Consider the following 18,710-nt stretch of genomic DNA (forward strand, 5'->3'; position numbering starts at 1 on the left):
TAGAGGTATGGGGTGCTAGGCTTTGCGCGTAGTCTGCCCTCCACAGGCAGTGTCCTTGGTCCTTCCCTGAGTGGAGGCCCAGAGAGCGGAAGCTCGGAGAGTGGAGGCCCAGAGAGCGGAGGCTCAGAGAGCAGAGGCCAAGAGAGAAGAGGCCTGAAGAGCCGAGGCCCAGAGAATGGAAGGAGGGCAATTGCTATCTCTCTCTCCTGCTCAGTGAGCACCTCACCTGGTTGAAGGCCTCACGTGAGAGCAGCTGAAGTTCCAGCTAGACACTAATCCCTTCTAATGGCCAGCTTTGGATTGGACCTCTGGGAGTCCATGGTGGAAATGTGATTATATCTATTCCCCAATTTCAGCTCACTTCCAAAACAACGAATGAGCACAAACATTAAGCAGGCAGAGATTAGTCATCTTGGAGGGCACTGAAGATAGACCTCTTCCTCGTGGTTGGCTTTGGACCCCATTTTTTCCCTGCTAACACTAGAAAGGAAAACATTACAACTGCCTCTCCTTAGGCCTTCTAGTCAAAAGAATGGAATACCTCTGGCCCTGAGAGGAGATATAACACTCTGATCTCCTCCAAAGACTACAACATTATATACTATGCTGTCTCTTCCCTTGAGCTTGGCCTCTCAATCAGACGGCCAGAGTCTACTCTCCAGGAAAGCTCATTCACCTAATAACATTCTAAGGAGATGGGAGGAGTAATTATCCCTTAATGAGATAATGTGCTCACTTATACTTCCATAAAGTCTCTTCCCTGATGCAGTTGATTGCACATCTTCGCTGCTAAGCTGCCTGCTTTTTGAGTTCTAAACTTCAAAAGTATAATTTTTCTTTCCTTTTCTGTGCCTTATTCCAAAAGTTCAGGCATGTTTTCCCCATCTAAGTGTGCGCTCCCTAGCATCCTGCTTTCTCGCTCATCCTCTGAAGCCCCACATCCCACTTTTCTGCCATGCAACTGCTTGCCAACCTCCCTCCACTTGCGACCATGCCAGCTCTCATGGACCCCAACTCCGAGGGCATGACCTTCCTTCCCTCTTCATTCTTCTCCACCTACGCCCATTCAGCAGCTGCCAAAATTTGCGGCTGGAATGCACTGTTTTTCTTTCAAACGCTAATAAAATGGTCCCTGAGCTTCCCTCTGACTCTGTTTTTAAATTCTTTTATTAATGGGGCAGCTAGCCTAAGGAGGGAGCCCAATTTCCCTGGATGTCCCTGCTACTCTAAGGAGTGCTTAGGAAGAACCAGCTTCTGTGGGAACCTGGGGGGGGGACATAGAAGGCAGGGCTCCCCTGGGAAACAACCAGTTCACACAGCATATGAGGTGAGAGGACATTGATACAGGAAAGAGGACAGGGCTCAGAGAGGTGAATGGGATGTAACAATAACAAAACCATGTATCAACCCAAACTAGTCTATTGTTTATAACGCTTCTAAGGTTTTCATTTCTATACATTCACGTGTGACTGTGCCTGAAGCATCATTACTGTTTATGAATAGATGCTCCTTCACAGCGTGCTCCCTAACCATCCTCCCCTGAGTCTGATACTCAGTCTGGGAGACACTAGAGTTGCAGCCAACCATGGCTCTGCAGTCACACGAGCTAATGTCAGCCCTTACTTGATACACTAAGTTGGCTGCTTCCTGGTTTCACAAAAGTTTCTAGAATATCTATCTGGCTTTCCAGATGTTGGTGTCGTCTAAGTTAAAATTTTCTTATGACTGGATTTAATTTTTCCCTGCAAATAACTGCATAGAAAAGAAAGCAGGTTCATGTCTTCATGGTAAAAAGCAGCAGACCCCACACATAGTTTTTTTTTTCCTTCTGATTTTGCCTCAAGCAGACTGAAGTAATTCAGACATAGCAGAAAGGCCTGCAGGGTCATTCTGAATGAGAAGGAGGTGGGCTGGTGCTCCCTATAGACACAGACAACAAAGAACATCTCACTTCTGTGAACAAGTAAGTGAGGAAGGCCAACATCAAGGGCTTCTTTATAAGGGGCGCAAGGGACAACAGAGGCCAAATCGTGCCCCTGAATTAATGACCGCAATTATGGAACTTAGCTCAGCTACAAATAACACATTGAAAACAATCAAGCAGTTGAGGAGTGGAGTCCCCTATCCCGACTTCCACACCCCTACTAACCTGCATTGTGCAGAAACCTCTTGTTCATGTTATTATTTTGCTAGGAGTATTTTAGGGAGGGCAGTCAAAAGTGATAGCAAACAGCGTTGTGATGGCCACCTAAGAAGCTGGCTCTAGGTTGTCACTCCTAATGCCAAACTAAACTATAGCCCAGTAAGTGCACAGGCTATTTATTTATTTTGGTATGAGGATTTAGCAAATGAAGACAGTCCAGAGCCATTATGTGGGAAGCATATTCCAGATGCCCTGGACCAGGGTTCTATGAGAAGTTTTTAAATCTACTCCTGCATTCACACTGTTCTCTAGACACCCCAGGAGATTCTGGTATTCCTGGAATAGGCCAAGTCTCTCAGGTGTGCAGGTACAGCGAAAGTTACCATAATAGCCTCCAGGTAGCTAATCAAAGGTCTCTGATTCTCTGTGTAGCAGATAAACTTATTTTCTAGCACCTTCTACAATAGCGCTTGTAGACCAACAGAAATATAATGCAAACCACATATATAATTCTAAGGTTTCCATCAGTCACACTTTAAAAAAGGAAAAAGAAACAGAGGAAGTATCAATAGTATATTCAACTAAACATATTCAAAGTACTGTCCTTTCAAAGCATTCCAATATGTATACATCATATGTGTGCACTCAACATATTCAAAGTACTGTCATCACAACATATATGCACCATATGCGTACCTAGCCTTCAAAGTCTGATATGTATTTTATACTTAGAGCTGATATCTCAACTCATAATTACCTACATTTCAAGTGCTAGAACTGATCTCTCAACTCATAATTACCTACATTTCAAGTGCTCAGTGTCACATGTAGCTAGTGGCTACCAGAGTGGACAGCACAAATCTAGCCTATTTGGGATGTCCTCAGGGTCTAACCCACAGTCTTGTCCTTACCATTAATGTAATTTTACTCTAGAAGAGACATTTCTTGTCTGTTACTAGAACACTTTCCTCTTCTAGGTTTAATACATCCACTTGGGTTAGGTGGTGTTTAGCTTTTAAAAGTTAACATACTATTAGATTTCATATGACATTTTCAAACAATTGTTTTTCCTGTCCACCCCTACTCCCCCATCACCTGACGCCCTTTCTAAAGCCCCTCTTTCCCCTTGCAAGGTCCTCTTTCCAGTTGCATGACTATATCTACACTCACATGCATTCATCTACCTAAACATTAACAGCTAAGAGCTGCTCACGGAAGAGAAAATGCCATCTTTATCACTCTGGGTTACCTTGCTTAATAATTCCCAGATTCACCCACTTTCCTGGAAATTTCATAGTTTTAATTGCATCTAATCCCTCCCACAGTTGTCCACTCTGTGATCAATTAATGATTAGTGACTGCTTATCAAGGTACTGGGTATTTGTGTTAACTAGTGAGGGTCAAAATACACACAAGTCCTGGATCTTGCCATCCAGACCCTTCACGACAAAGAAAACCATATGCCCACTTAGACTGTGTGTCCGATGCTATTCAGAGCCACTAAGAAACACTAAGGAAGGAACAACTGTTTTTCATGGGGCCCCTGGAATGCTCTAGAAACTGCGAAGAGGCAGAAAACAGGTATTGAGTTTTGGGATGATATAATCCACTATGGGCTTTGAAATGGCGAGCAGGACAGGCAATGCTGGGCAACAGCATGACAAGGCCGGGTGAGAGGTGCTGGGTGCTCAGTGACGTCACCAGGTTAACCCTCTGAGCAGGAATGTGTAAGGGGCGGGCTCTTGTGCTCTCAAGGAAAGAATGAAGAAGTAAAGAGAGTTGGCCAAGGCAGTCCAGTGTCTGGGAAGGAGGTGGCATGGCCCCCACATGAGCACAGTGAATGCAACAACACCCTTTGAGGAACTGACAAGGCTCCGGTATGCAGCAGGTACAATGAAGCTGAATGACTCCCAGGACACTTAGGAAACTCACACCTGTGAGATTCTGCAGGTTCTGTACAGCATCTGGCCAACCCAATCAGAGGCTGTGGAGGCTCATACAACTCCAGAGCTGGACAGTGGCTTTTTTGATGGTGAATTTTCTGTACAAAAAGGTTCTGGAACTCTTAGGTGACACAGGCAATGCCATGATATTGGTGGTGGAAAGGGGACTCGGGGCTCCTGTGGGCTCCTGTTACATAGAGCCAGCAAATGGGAGAGCCAGAATTTACCAACTTCACAGAACACTGAAGCCATTGTGAGATTCCCAGAACAAGTGTCAGGAGGAAATGTTGACACTACCAGTAACTCTGGTGGGTAGAGGGCGCTAGGCTAGAGTGGGAGGATCTACTAAAACACAGCAAAACATTTAACACAGCAGCAGTGGTGGGGTACTCACACGGTGAGCTGTCAAAGAAGTCCCGGTCAATGTTATGCAGCAGCTCCACTCTGGGGGATGGGATTCCTTCGCTGGAAAAGAATTTTTAGGAAAAGTTAACTTCCTCTCAAACGGGTATGCACTGTTTCATGACTTCTTTTCTTGATGCCTACAGAAAATAACAAATCTGCCAGGAAACAATTTTATCACTATTCCGATGTACCTAAAAGCCGTAGATGGTGGATCTTCATTGGGTCATCTCTCTACATCATAACGATTATTGGAAGCTCCACATAAAAATGTCAGTGTCAGGCACATGATGACACCATGGCCAGATTTAAATGTAACCATTCTTTATGGAAGAAACATAATATTCAAGTCATCTGTGGGGACGTCGTACTGTGTAGAAGGAAACGAAGAACATCTTTCAAATTGGTGACTCAAAAATTGCAGATGTAGCAGCCTCCTCATTATCTGCCGCAGTCTTCAAATCTTTCTCATAGCCAAAGGGACCGCAGATCTATTTTTAATTAATTAATTAGTTAATTAATTAATTTAGTCAGGGTCCCCCGTGGCCCAGGCTGACTTGGAACTTGCTATACAGCAAAGGCTGCCTTCAACTCCTGACCTTCTTGCTGAAGTTATGAGGTTGTATGCTTATACTGCTACACCTGGATCACAGATTTAATAGAAATGCAAATTAAATACATGCCTTTTAAACCTTCTTTGAAAGAAAATGTAACTACCAATAGAACCTAAATTGACCAAAGAAAAAATTGATGTCTCTTAGTTCAATCTGCTCCTATTACAGGAAAGAAACTATGTCCTAAGTTACTGGAAGAATATTGGGCTGTATGACTTTGAAAGTAGGGTTCTTTAAAAACTGGAAGTATAAACACCCTAAAGAACCCTGGTCAGTTCATCTTGACCTCGTGGAAGCTGTGAATCAGGGTAAACCACTGGAAGAGAGCTGAAGACACTTGCTAATCCAGTATTCTTGCTACGCATTGCTGGTGGCAAAATACAGTTAACATCACAGGACTCAGGCATGCATGAATAAACCATAAAGTTCCTGATAAAACCATAAAGACATGATTTCCAGAAGGCCCAGGGTCCACAGCCAAACTCACAGTTCATTCTATAATAGTTATTTCAGATTTCAAAGACAGCAACGTTTCAAAATGGTCCATCCATCAATTTGCTACTTGGTGTTTTCCAAGTAAGAAAATGCTAAAATATAATTAGTAAATTTAAAACCAAATCAAAGAACCTCAACTAGCATCATCGTTTTCTAAACTAAGATTAATTTCACACATGTAAACACACAGAGAGATGCAACTTGAACATATTTAGTGTAAATGTTTTATGAGGGTTTGTCCTCACCCTTACTCTCATGAAACACTCCCTCTAGAGACCTGAAGGCAAAACACTCAGAGAGGGCCTGGTCTCCAGGGACAATCCTCGCATAGCATGTTCCACAGTCCTCAGTCCTGAGAGGCAGCATTGCAGGACGGGATGGAATTCACAGCACGACATATGTCCTAGGACTCGACGCTTCCTATTTTCTACTGAAAACACTTCCCTGCCTACCTATGGATTCTGGAGATTGACAGCTAGTTCCAAACTAGGTTTGGGTGCAGAGGCTCTGAATGCAAGGAAAGGAAGATGGGCAAAGAGAAGGGTAACTATCAGAAAATGTGCCCACGAGAGAGGCTCAGCAGTAAAGAGCACGCACTGCTCTTCCAGAGGAACCACGTTCAATTCCCAGCAATCACGTCAGATGAGACTTTCTGAACCTGAAGTCTGTTGACAATCATTTTTGATTATCCTTGGGAAAGTCTTTACAGGCAGACTTCTCAAGATGCCAACAGGATCTCCAAGCCCCCAACTGTCATAGTGTGTTACGATTCTACTTTTAAAATATGCTAATCAAGATATTTTAGCAAGGATGTGGTTAAAAGACATGCCAAGAAAATACAATATATGACAAGTGGTTAAAACAATAACAAATATATTGAGAGATTCCAGATTATTAAGAAAACCAAATCAACATTTAGGGGAATTGAATAAAATATAAATCTTGGGTTGCCTAATTTTAAAAACATGTAAAATCTCAAGACAAGCTCATATAATTCACATGGGTTAACGCTTTGGAAAGGGATGGATTTTAGAAACCTACACATGACTACTTAAACTTTTTACAAACCTTTCAATAATCATGTAGAAAAGTATGCCCAAGACTCCGGCACCCTAGCTTCTTAACAAAAATGCTGCCAGTCAGGGTCTGATACCAGATAAATGGTGACAGTTTCGCCAATAAACAAGAATATGTTCTCCCAGGGCCAGGAAATGAGACTGCCACAGCAGCCCAAGGACAGAAAGAGATGAAACTCAAAACGATGCACACGGGGCTGGGGATGCAGCTTGGTGACAGAGCCGTTGCACAGGATGTACTAGACCTTGTTCTGTCCCTAGCATCACATAAAAGCCATGTTGCTGTGTACAAGAAGGGAAGATGGTAATTATGGGACTATGGAAAAATATACGCCAGACTGTACACTGGGATGAGGAATCAGTACAAGGAAACTGTATAGGACTTTGACTTTCTAACATGCTTTTAAACTGTTAGGAAATAGAAACATAATCAAGAACGAGGTGCTGAGCACTTGGGGAAGAGAACTGTGAGTCTGAGGTCGGCCTGGGCTACAAAGCAAACCAAAACAGCAGCAACAAATGTATTGTCTGTGGAAACATCCATGGTGGTACAAACAGAACACTTAAAACAATAACAAGGTTAAAGCTCGGATGCTCACACAGTCTAAGAGTGGACATAGTCCCAAGATGAGACAACTATCCATCTCAACAAATACAAAATGTTTGAGTAGTATAGAAGGTATTAGTAAATATTTGGGATTTAACTGTATTCTACCTATTTATAATCTATCACAGTAACTGATCATAAGTCTTGACATTTCCTTGCAGGTCTTTGAACAAAACTGTCTTTATAGTTGGAAATGGCAATGTCTCAAGTTCCATGGCTGAAGTCATTTCTTCTGCCTTCAGTAAAGGGCTTGGGGGTCTCAATGTTTAGAATGGGGGATGGGAGTAAAGAGGAGCAAGAAAGGAAGAAGGAAATTCTAAGAAAGGAGGGAATAAAGCATGGGGGAGGGGAAATGTGGTTAGGGGGTTGTGTAGTTTCCATTCACAGTTACAAAGTAAGTTGCCAATAGAACATCCCCATTGTCTCAGTGTGTGGGTGCACCCCTTGTGGTCCTGAGTTCCTTGCTCGTGCTCGCTCTCCCTCTGCTCCTGATTTGGACCTAGAGATTTCTGTCCGGTGCTCCAATGTGGGTCTCCGTCTCTGTCTCCTTTCATCGCCTGATGAAGGTTATTATTCAGGAGGATGCCTATATGTTTTTCTTTGGGTTCACCTTCTTATTTAGCTTCTCTAGGATCACGAATTATAGGCTCAATGTCCTTTATTTATGGCTAGAAACCAAATATGACCAAGGCCAGCTGGCCTGGATCTGAAAAAGCATGGGATAAAACCGGACACGCTGAACATAGTGGACAATGAGGACTACTGAGAACTCAAGAACAAAGGCAATGGGTTTTTGATCCTACTGCACGTACTGGCTTTGTGGGAGCCTAGGCAGTTTGGATGCTCACCTTACTAGACCTGGATGGAAGTGGGTGGTCCTTGGACTTCCCACAGGGCAGGGAACCCTGATTGCTCTTTGGGCTGATGAGGGAGGGGGACTTGATTGGAGGAGGGGGAGGGAAATGGGAGGCGGTGGCAAGGAGGAGGCAGAAATCTTTAATAAATAAATAAATAATAAAAAACAAAGTAAGTTGCCAACACAGATACATTAAAATAATTTTCTGTTGAGAAATATTCCTTTACACTGTGAGAATGCACCACTGTGATTGGTTTAATAAAGAACTGAATGGCCCATACCTAGGCAGAAAGAGGCTAGGTGGAACTTCAGGGGGCAGAGAGGTCTCAGGGAAGAAAGGTGGAGTTGCCAGCTAGACATGGAAGAAGCAGGGTGGGTGGTGCAGAGTGAATGCAACCAAGCTTCATAAAAGAACATAGAATAACACCAGGGGTAAATTTAAGCTATAAAAGCTAGTTAGAAACAAGCCTAAAGTATATGCTGAGCTTTCATAATTAATAAGTCTTTATATAATGATTTGGGGGCTGGTGGTCCAAGAAAGCCTACTGTATAAGGTGCCCAACATCCAGCCATGAATATCGACATAAGTCCTGAGAAAGGCTTTAAAAAAAAGTTCAGAACACAAAGTCAAACATGGTTCTATATAGAGACACAGCTACCGGCCGCTGCCTGTGGGCTGGAGCCAGCTGCTGGCGCCATGTGCCTGCACCATGAACTAAGCTGAGGCATGTGGCAGCTGACATGGCAGTTTAGGGTTTGTCTCACATGGTCAGAGAATGTTGCAGATGCTTAGTAAATCTAGGTTCAGACACAGAAACCTCTAAGAAGGTACAATTTGTTTAAAAATGTTCTTAGATACAGAAAAAAAAGAAAATGGGTATAGACATTCATAGAAAAAATAAATAGCTTAAAAATAATAAAGTCTTTAAAAGAGAATAAATTAATATAGAAAAATAAGCTACATAAGAATGGAAAGTACTATAACACAGGGAGTTTGGACCTTATATTGTGCTTTGTTAATTTTGAATTTTTTTGAATGATAGCAAACAGAGAATGACAGCTGCTGAAAGACACTGGATTAAACCAGCTGAATTAAACCAGCTGAGATACTTTAGGAATGCCTTAACTTTAAAATGGAACTCAGAAAATGTATTGCTTTGGGGAAGAGACTATTCTTTTGTTTCCACAGAAAACAAAAGACTGTGGATTCATTCAAGGCTAAAGAGGATAAGGTTTGATTTGGAAAGACTCCCTGAAAATCCTGGCTATAGAAATAAAGAAATAAATCTACAAAAACTATAAGACTGGTGACATATATTTTACCTGCTCAAACATAAAACAACAAATAAAAACATCTTTGGCTGGCCTGTGTACAATTCACAGTTGATACTTGTGTTAACGCAAATACGTATGTTAGATTTGAAAGTTTGATTGTTTTTCAGAGCAAGGGGACCAAATAGCAAGAAAACTGGTGGCCCAGACGATCCAGTCTCTCAGAATGCCTCTGTTGCAGTTTCTTCAGAGTTCCGTATCCAGAACAGCTTCAAGATTGCCGGCTGAGATGGTTCAGACTCACAGACTATTCCAGCCAGGACTACAGATAAGCCTTGTGCTTTCCCATTGCCCAGAGACTGGACAAGAAATGTTATGGGTAGTTTTTCTAGGACTTGACCATTATCTAAGTTTTCTCAGGGTTCCCCAAAGATGCAATCACCCCCAGACAACAGGAAGTAGTATAGAGATTATAATGCCCACATTCCCAAAGAGAGGGGTGGGTGGCTTTTGGTCATTCAATGGGTTATAGATGTTTGCCATCATTTAGGGGGGTTGGTTACAAATTATTACTATTCACAGTGAGGGAGAAAACTAAACAAAGGAGATTAGATTCGGGGATCTCATTCTGAAAAGAAAAGGGGGAATACAGAAATAATAGGTTAAAAGGGTATGTTGTTGAACTTACTTTCAAACTAAAAAAGCAACTACTAGTCTCAAATATTTTGCATTGATATGGATTTTATACATTGATACAAAATTTGGGTTATTTTTGTTATACTGTATATATGCTTCTATTCTTAAGATATTTTGTATATTGACACAAATTTTGGGTTATTTTTGTTATACGGTATATATTTCTATTCTTGTTTAAGTATTGTACATATGCAGCTCATTTAACATTATATGTAAAGTTCTAGACCGTGAAAGCTATTAAGGATAATAAAGAAAGACAGGCTAATAGTTATTCATCTATGACAATCAAACTTGTAGTCAGGTTTGGTATGACACTTCAGAGACATACATAATATGGCATTTAAGACGTTTCAATAATCAAAGGCTTCCCATGATGATGAGACACATCTGCTCCTGGCAGCACCAATCTGCTTCATAGATGGATGATGGGCACTGAAGAACCTCCATATGGAATTTGTTCTCACTGTGGCAAAGCCATCCATTTGGGTAAGAAACTGTCCTTGCTTCTACTGCTGACAGTATGCTGTACAAACAGGATAAGCAGGACACAAAGGAATAAGACTACTGAACTTTGCCAAGACAAGGTAGGTCAGTCCTTCAAAATTCCTGCTTCACAGAAAAGTCTGTCAGATATTCTATGCATGTAGGCTGAAGATGGATGCCCTAATGTTGCAGTGGAAGCGTGGGTGACTGACTGTCCAGGCAGCCAGCTGTTTCTGTTGTTTCTATAGTTTTGGAAGTTGATTGTTCTGCATTTGTTGTTTACTCCAGTAATATTATATCCTGAGATATAATATTATATCTCAGGTCTTTGATGGGGTTGAAGATAAGATAGTTATAGTTAAGAGTTTTCCTTAGGTCGTGATAGAAAGTAAATTAGGTTCAAAACTTTGGACTCAGACAAGATAGGCTGATAATGCAGTATTTTCTCTAAATTTTCCAAATACAAATGGAGTGGACATTGTGAATGCAATTCTTACCTGCCAATTTTTCTTAATGTTTATAGTTTTATTATGTTAGAGATAAAACATTTCATTTTTGTTTAGACAAAAAGGAGGAAGTGCTGCAGAATATTCCTTTACACTGTGTGAAAATGTGTCCCTGTGGTTGCTTAATAAAGAGCTGAATGGCCAATATTTAGTCAGGAAGAGGTTAGGTGGGCCTTCTGGAGACAGAGAGGTCTTGGAGGAGAAGAAAGGCCAAGTAGTCAGCCAGACATGAAGGAAGCAGGATGGGCAGTACAGAGTAAAGTAACAAGTCATGTAAAACATGTAGATTGAAAAATGTGGGTTAATTTAAGTTGTGAGAGCTAGTTAGAAACAAGCCTAAGATATAGAAAACACTTTCATAATTAATAAGAAGTCTCCATGTCATGATTTGGGGGATGGTAGTCCAAGAAAGCCTGCCACATCTCTCTTTTAAACAGCATCAGTTCAGGAAGGCAAAGCTGGGCATAGTAAGATGCACCTATAATCCCAATAATTCAGAGATAGTAAAGGCTGAAAGACCATGAGTTTTAGTCTAGCCTGAGCTACATAGCAAGACCTCAGTTAAAAAAAATGACCCCCCCCCCAAAAAAAATAAACCAAAACCCAAACCAAAATTCATCCAATCCAACAGTAGAGACCAGAGGATAAGCACGTGTGTGTTTCTAGAACATGGGCTCGGATCTGGGGATGGAGGCCAGGGAGGGTGGTGAACTGAGAAGTGTCAGAAACTTCTGCAGGCCTTACAGGTTTTCCTGGGAAATGATGGAGAGAGAATATTTGCAAAAGGAAATAAAACCAATGACCCAGGACCATACTCTGAGAAGCAGATATAGTACAATATAAACTCGGCCACAACATCTGTATTCCCTTTATAAACTACAGTCAGACAGCTGTAGCTTTAATTTCTAAGACACGTAATGTCCTCTCTCATTTAAGAGGAAAACTCCAGCGTTAACACATCCCACTCATTAGGAGCTATGTATTTAAAAAGATGAGATGTGATCTGCTACCTATGAATTTTCCTTATTTGGAGGCGTTTGAACAGGTACTGAAAGTTTAGTTGCTTAAGTAACACTGTCTTCAACAGGCAATGAATCCCATCTGGGAAATTCCATATCTCAATCATGACTGCTGATGTTTGTGGAAATTTTTTTCCATAATCATATATCTAGTCTTAGGTAAACCAAAGCAATGGTTGTTCTACTACAGCAGAGCTGTAATAAAATACAGACACAGAACTGTAATCACCCCCTGCTGGGCCTGTAAGAATGGCCACAGCAGTAAGTAGAAAAAGTAAGAAAGCAAAGAACTATGTAAAGGAAAAGGACAGAATCCCTTTGCTCACTCTAACCACTTAAGACAGAGGACAATCTCTCAATCGTACAGGGGACGTGCTCCATCCATGCCATTAACCACCAAACTAGGATTAGTTTGTGCTTTTGATTGCTTTGGCAAGGCTGGATTGAATAATAGCAACTAGCACTGACACACAATTTAAAATTTAAAATTGCCACAGGGGGAGATTGCTCGGCAATTAATAGTGCTTGTTACTCTTGCAGAGGACACAAGTTTAGTTTCTAGCACCCACATTTAGGTAGCTCTTAACCACATGTAACTCTAGCTCCAGGGTATCCAGTGCCCTCTTCTGGCCTTCACATACACATGTGAATACACATACACACATACACACGCACACACACAAATAATAATAGTAATAATAATAACAATCAAAACAATAAATCTTTAAAATAAGTGACATGTACTAATCTCATCTAATTTTCAATGCTATAGATCCAACCTTGGCTAGGGTAATGATTAGGTTGAACCAACCTTGGCTAGCGTGATTGTTTAGGTTGACCTAATCGTGGCTAAAGTGATTGGTTAGGCTGACTCAACCTTGGCTAAGATGATTGGTTAGGTTGATCCAACCTTGGTTAAGGTGATTGGTTAGGTTGAGCCATCCTTGGCTAAGGTGATTGGTTAGGTTAACCCAATCTTGACTAGGGTGATTGGTTATGTTGCTACCATGATCCCTGGTTGAGAAAATGATGTATTTGGGTTTGAAACTCAGGCTGAAGGACTTCCTAAACTTCACCTCTAACCAATATGCTACACTGTCTCCTCAGTAAAATGTTTACATATGGCCTCAGCATCTCTTTGGATGTGTTATACCATACATTTAGCTTCTTTTTATGACTCCATAAACAACTACCTCTATGCAGGCTAGCTTTATGTCAACTTGACAGAAGATGAAGTCATTTGGAAAGGTGGGAAAATGTTCCACCGGACTGTGTGGAAAGCCTGTGAGGCATTTTCTTGATTAATGATTGATGTGGGAGGGCACAGCTCACTGTGGGTAGAGTTACCCATAGGCTGGTGGCACGGGTTCTATAATAAAGCAAACTGAGAAAGTCATGGTGAACAAGTTAGTAAGCAGAACTTCTCCAGGCCTCTGTATCAGCTCCTGCCTCCAGGTTCCTACCTTGAGTTCCTACCCTAAGCCCCATCAAAATGAACTATTATGTGTGAATAGAATATGGTCTGGAGAGATCGCCCAGCCATTAAGAGCACGGCCTGCTCTTCCAAAGGTCCTGAGTTCAATTCCTAGCAACCATCTATAATGAGACCTGGCGCCCTCTTGAGGAAGAGACCTGGTCAGTCGTCCTCATCAACTTAGACCATGAAACCCAATATGGACAAGTTCAACAGAACCGCCATACACAGGCTGCCATGCATGCTTCAGCATGGCCAGGGCATAAATTTCATTCATTCAGTTTTTCAAAAGATAAAACAAGCCCTTTTCTCCCCAAGTTGCTTTTGGTCATGGTGTTTTATCACAGCAATAGAAACTCTGAGACAATCTCTCACGGCAAATCCTTGTATTAACAAACAAGGCAATCATGTCTCATTCTTTTCCCATATGACTGACAAAATGGTATGTTGTTGTCACTGGTGAAATTTCAATATTTCATTTAAATCGATCTTTAAATTTCATATTGTCTATATTAGTTTTATTTGACATACAGACAAGAGACACTGAGCAGTGGCTACTTGTCTTAATACTTCCTAGGACTCTATAGTTTCAGACGCTGAGATCGCATCACTGTCTGATCACAGTACCCAGCTTTTGACTTCCATTATGCTCCACGTTGAAGGCTGAGGCAGAAACCCCTTCCCTCAGACAAATGAGACGTGATGACATGGCTCCCCTTTTACCACCAACTGCCGACCATCTGTCACAAAGACACATCCTAGAAGATACTGTCATATTTTTAGAAAAAGAAACAGCAACGGCAAGAGCTTTTGAGGAGAAATTTTGAAGGAAGCAAACAAACAAAGCCCAAGCCAGTTGCTGCTAAAAACACGAAGAGACCTGCCAGAGCAGCTTCCATCCACCTGTGAGCAGGTTCACCTCCCTTGTAGCTGTGCTCCCAGATGCTGAGTCATCCTGCACACAGGCCTGGGCTGGGTTTTCCTACACATTCTGCCCGGTCTCAGTTAAGTTCTAACAAGACAGGTACCACTGTGCTAGCAAATTATTTTAGCTCATTATTTTTTGCAGAGTTGGGGATTGAACCCAGAGCCTTCTCGTCCGTGCCAGACAATCACTGTATGATTGAGCTTCATTTCCAGCCTGTGTCACATCTAATACACGATGAAATTAATGCCTGAAGATATCAGGAAGTGCAGGAACAATAAACACAGGAGATGGGATTTGAACCAGAGCTGACCACAAAGTACACATTTGAAACCATTATAATGGAAAACCACTTATAAGACTTATTGTATTCACTGTGTATGTATGAGTGGGTATTGGCTCTATGCAAAACCCATGCTCCTTGCAAAGCCCTGTAACATGCAAGTATTACCGTGAGAAAAGAGGTTAGGCATGGGAATTATAAAATTTAGACAAAATTTGGTAAGGATGTAAGTTGAATTTATTTGCTAGAGGATAGGGATTCTTTTGCATTGCTATTTGCTTATATTACAGAGCTTATTAAGTTTCTTAAAGTAGACCACTCAAGAGAAAAAGAAATTATCAAAACTCATACTCTTAATGCAATCTCTTCCTATTGGTTACTGAAAAGTAAGACTCTTGGGTTAGTAGCAGGACACGCCATAGGGGATGCTGTGCCCTTCTTCCAATTTCCATTCTAATCCTCATGAAGAATCTTGAAAAGATGAAGACTGGCTGCAGTGTTGGCAACTAGGCAGGAGGCTGGCTGCCAAAGTCCTGAGGGGATTTCTGTAACGCCAGTGCTGATGAGACTAACAGCATATTTTTTGGTTTTACAATAAGGATCAAAACCTGATTCAAAGAAAGAAAGAAAAAAAACATTCACTTCGTCTGCCTCTAACCTTACCATGTAGGGGCTACACAAGACAAAAATGGGCAGTGATCTCCCACGAACTGTTATCAGAGCTGGCAGCTCTGTGTCCATCCATAGTGGCTACCTTGTTTACATCCACGCAGACAACAAAAAAAGATAAGGAAGAGATGTCAAGCTATGTACCTTACTAGACTGTGATACACATTAAGTTCTAGGGAAGGACCCGTGAAGTGGAGAACACTGCAGACACAGGCCAAGGTACTTCTATCAGACACGGTTATAAAGAAGGGAACCAAAACCAGCCATGGTTCCTGCAACAAGACTCTGGGATCCTAGTGGAAGAGGAGTTGGAAAGATGGTAAGAGCAAGAAAAAGAGTTGCTATGAGAATGAAACGTCAGAAGCTACACCCATAAAGTCTCACCAACATGGCTGCCTAACCGTGAGCTGAATAAGAACACCACCAATAGATGTGCTAACATGGACAGGGACAATCTCAGAAGGCCTCAACCCTATATAGAAAAAGGATAGGCAAACAAGGAATGCCAAGAGCAGAAGAAATAGTCTTCCTTTGGGAAGAGCCACCAAGTGGTTATCCACTACCAATGACCAGCCCTGAAAACACATACATACAAATAACATTATAAAGACCGAATAAACATACATACATATGTACGTATGTAAGGATAAAGAAAAGAGAGGCCATGAATTTGAAGGAGAGCAAGGGGGAAGGTGGTACAGAGAGGGGTTTGGAAAGGGAAAGGGGAAATGATGCAATTATATTTTAATCTCAAAAAACTTTTAAAAAGGAAAAAATAGCAAGCAACTTCTTGGACATTTTCTTTTCATAAAATATATACTTGGTGGTCGGTGGATCCTGTGACTAACGTTTCATCCAAGGTTGCTGGCTCTGTTTCAGTTGAGAACGGTGAAAGAACCTAAAAGCACAGGCATTTCCATCATTCCTCAGAACAGTGATGACCACTAAATTTAAATATTTCACACAACTCTCTCCAAGCCTCAGGGGTAACGACGTCAAGTCAGAGTACCCAGATGTCAGCCCACAGCACACTAGGAGACTGGGTGCCCTTGTGCCCCCAATGGAAGTAAGGAAAGACCATCCCAGACCTGATGAGACAAGCCGGGACCCACCTTGGGGTAGGGTCAGGCCAGAAGAGACAGGCCGGGACCCACCTTGGGGTAGGGTCAGGCCAGAAGGATGAGAAAGTGACAGCAGAGGAAAGGGTATGGGTTCCAACAAAATGATCATATAGTTCAACAGACTGTAGATCTGAGAGAGCTCTGGGTACTGGGTAGTTGAAAAAGGGGGCTGGAGAGTGCAGGAAAAGGTGGCAGGGATGCACCTGTGTCACCGTTGAGAGGAGAGAGAAGAACGGGTGTCTTTTGGAAGACATGGCAAAGCGGAAGTAGGAAGTGTCTGAAGTACAGGTTCTCCTCCACACAAGACCATCAGCAGTCCAGGGCAGAGTAGGCCATGGTAAGGAGGTCAGGCCACCACAGAAACCATCTGGCTCTGCTGTAGCAATGCAATTTTCTTTTTTCTTCATTCCTTGATTTTTAAAATGGGGTCTGTGATGGCTATTCTTGGTTGTCAACTTGACTATGTCCAGAATGAACTACAGTCTAGAAACGGAAGGCATATCTGTGATCGGCTGATCCGGATTTCAAGGCCAGAAGACAGCATGCCTTTGCTCCAGATCTTGGGGTGGAAAAGCACACCTTTAATCTGGGCCACATCTTCTGCTGGAAGCCTATATAAGGACAATGGAAGGAGGAAGGGATTGCTTATTCTTCACCTGCCTGCCCTCTCCTTGCCAGCACACCCATTCTTTCTCTGGCACAGGAGACAACTTCTTCAAGATTCCAGTATATACAGAAGACCAACTAAGACAACCAACCTCGTGGGACCAATCGGCTACTGGATTCTTGGACTTTCCATGCACAGCTAACCACTGTTAGACTGCAGCCTATGCCATTCCAATAAATCCCCAGTGTGTGTGTTTGTGTGTGTGTGTGTGTGTGTGTGTGTGTGTGTGGAGAGAGAGAGAGAGAGAGAGAGAGAGAGAGAGAGAGAGAGATTCATTTTATATGTTCTATGGCTAGAGAATCCTGACTAATACAGGGTTTCACTCTGCAGCTGAGGCTGTCCTAAAACTATGCAGCCCAGTTTGCCTTCAAGCTGGCGGTGATCCCTTGACACAGCTTCCAGAATACCAAGTTACAAGTGTGAGCCACCACACAAAGCTCTGAAGTTTCTTTCGAATTGAGAAAGAAATTAAACTGCTCAGATCCCACCCTTGCTGACTGCCTGCTATTTCAGGTCTAGGAAAAAAGCAAACACATGGACAAGGCAATAGATAAGAATCTGCCATGGGTACCAAGTTTCCAGGGAAATTAAGAAAATACAGCAAATGAGAATTCAAAACTTTTGGCTAATGAAAACGACTTTCCTACTATGGAAAGAAAGTCACAAGCAGAGGAAAACTGTCATGTGATATTTCAGCACGAAGCAAATATGATTTATAATTAACTTAGTAACTGTCAAAATTTAAAGCAGGGGGTCACTTCCCAGTCTTTTGGGTAGAATTAAGCAAGAACCGTACACCAGGACTTGGAAATCAAAATCCCAGGTACTAAGGGAGGAAACTAGAATGAAGAAATAAACAAGCCCAGCATGGCGGCTTCTTCCTATAACCTCAGCAGGAAAAGGGCCTATCTGAGCACACCATAAACTATGTAGTGAGTCCCAGGCCAGCCTGAACCATGGTGTATACCGCACCTAAAGGGGAAAAAAGCCCAAACTCTCAGAAAACAGGGACATTATATATAACTAAAAGTATGTGAAGGCAGAGGCAGAGAAAAATAATGAGAAGATAATTCAAAATAAAAGGTTCAGAGAGAAACTGACAGAAGCTTCAAATACTACAGTTGGAGTTTCTGAAGAAGAAAATGGAACAACAGAACGCAGTATTTAAAACTAATTGTGCATATCTTGAACAAAAGACTTGGATGTCCACACAGAACTAACCTACTTTGGATCTGAGAAAACTGGCCCAGAATGGTCAGCTCTGAGACACACCTAGCAACGGTCTTTTACATAGGAACAACAGTGACATGGACAATCCCATAGGCCTCCAAAGGAAAGGAACCTGCTACTTGCAAAGGAAATTAAACCGGGCTGAAATTAGAGCTATCCATAGCAGCATATCAAACAAGCAAAGATAGGGGTAAAGGTTTTAAAAATCCGAGGAAAGACAGTATGAGAC

At 42.0% G+C, this 18,710-nt stretch overlaps 1 protein-coding gene and 1 non-coding gene across 3 annotated transcripts in view; both read right to left on the minus strand.

Moving 5' to 3' along the window:
• Arsb (arylsulfatase B) overlaps nucleotides 1–18,710 on the minus strand; it is a 169,761-nt gene that overhangs the window by 55,835 nt on the left and 95,216 nt on the right. For both annotated transcript variants that reach the window (XM_041663582.1, XM_041663583.1), the window contains one exon: nucleotides 4,481–4,551. In XM_041663582.1, coding sequence (XP_041519516.1) covers nucleotides 4,481–4,551 — 71 coding nt within the window. The remainder of the gene's footprint in view (nucleotides 1–4,480; nucleotides 4,552–18,710) is intronic.
• Nucleotides 6,725–6,849, minus strand: LOC121456026. Its single transcript, XR_005975579.1, has one exon. It is a non-coding gene; the product is annotated as a small nucleolar RNA SNORA24 (small nucleolar RNA).

Source organism: Microtus oregoni, unplaced genomic scaffold, assembly GCF_018167655.1.
Source record: "Microtus oregoni isolate MIOR12 unplaced genomic scaffold, Mior012 000014F_ref0000157, whole genome shotgun sequence".
Taxonomy (NCBI): domain Eukaryota; kingdom Metazoa; phylum Chordata; class Mammalia; order Rodentia; family Cricetidae; genus Microtus; species Microtus oregoni.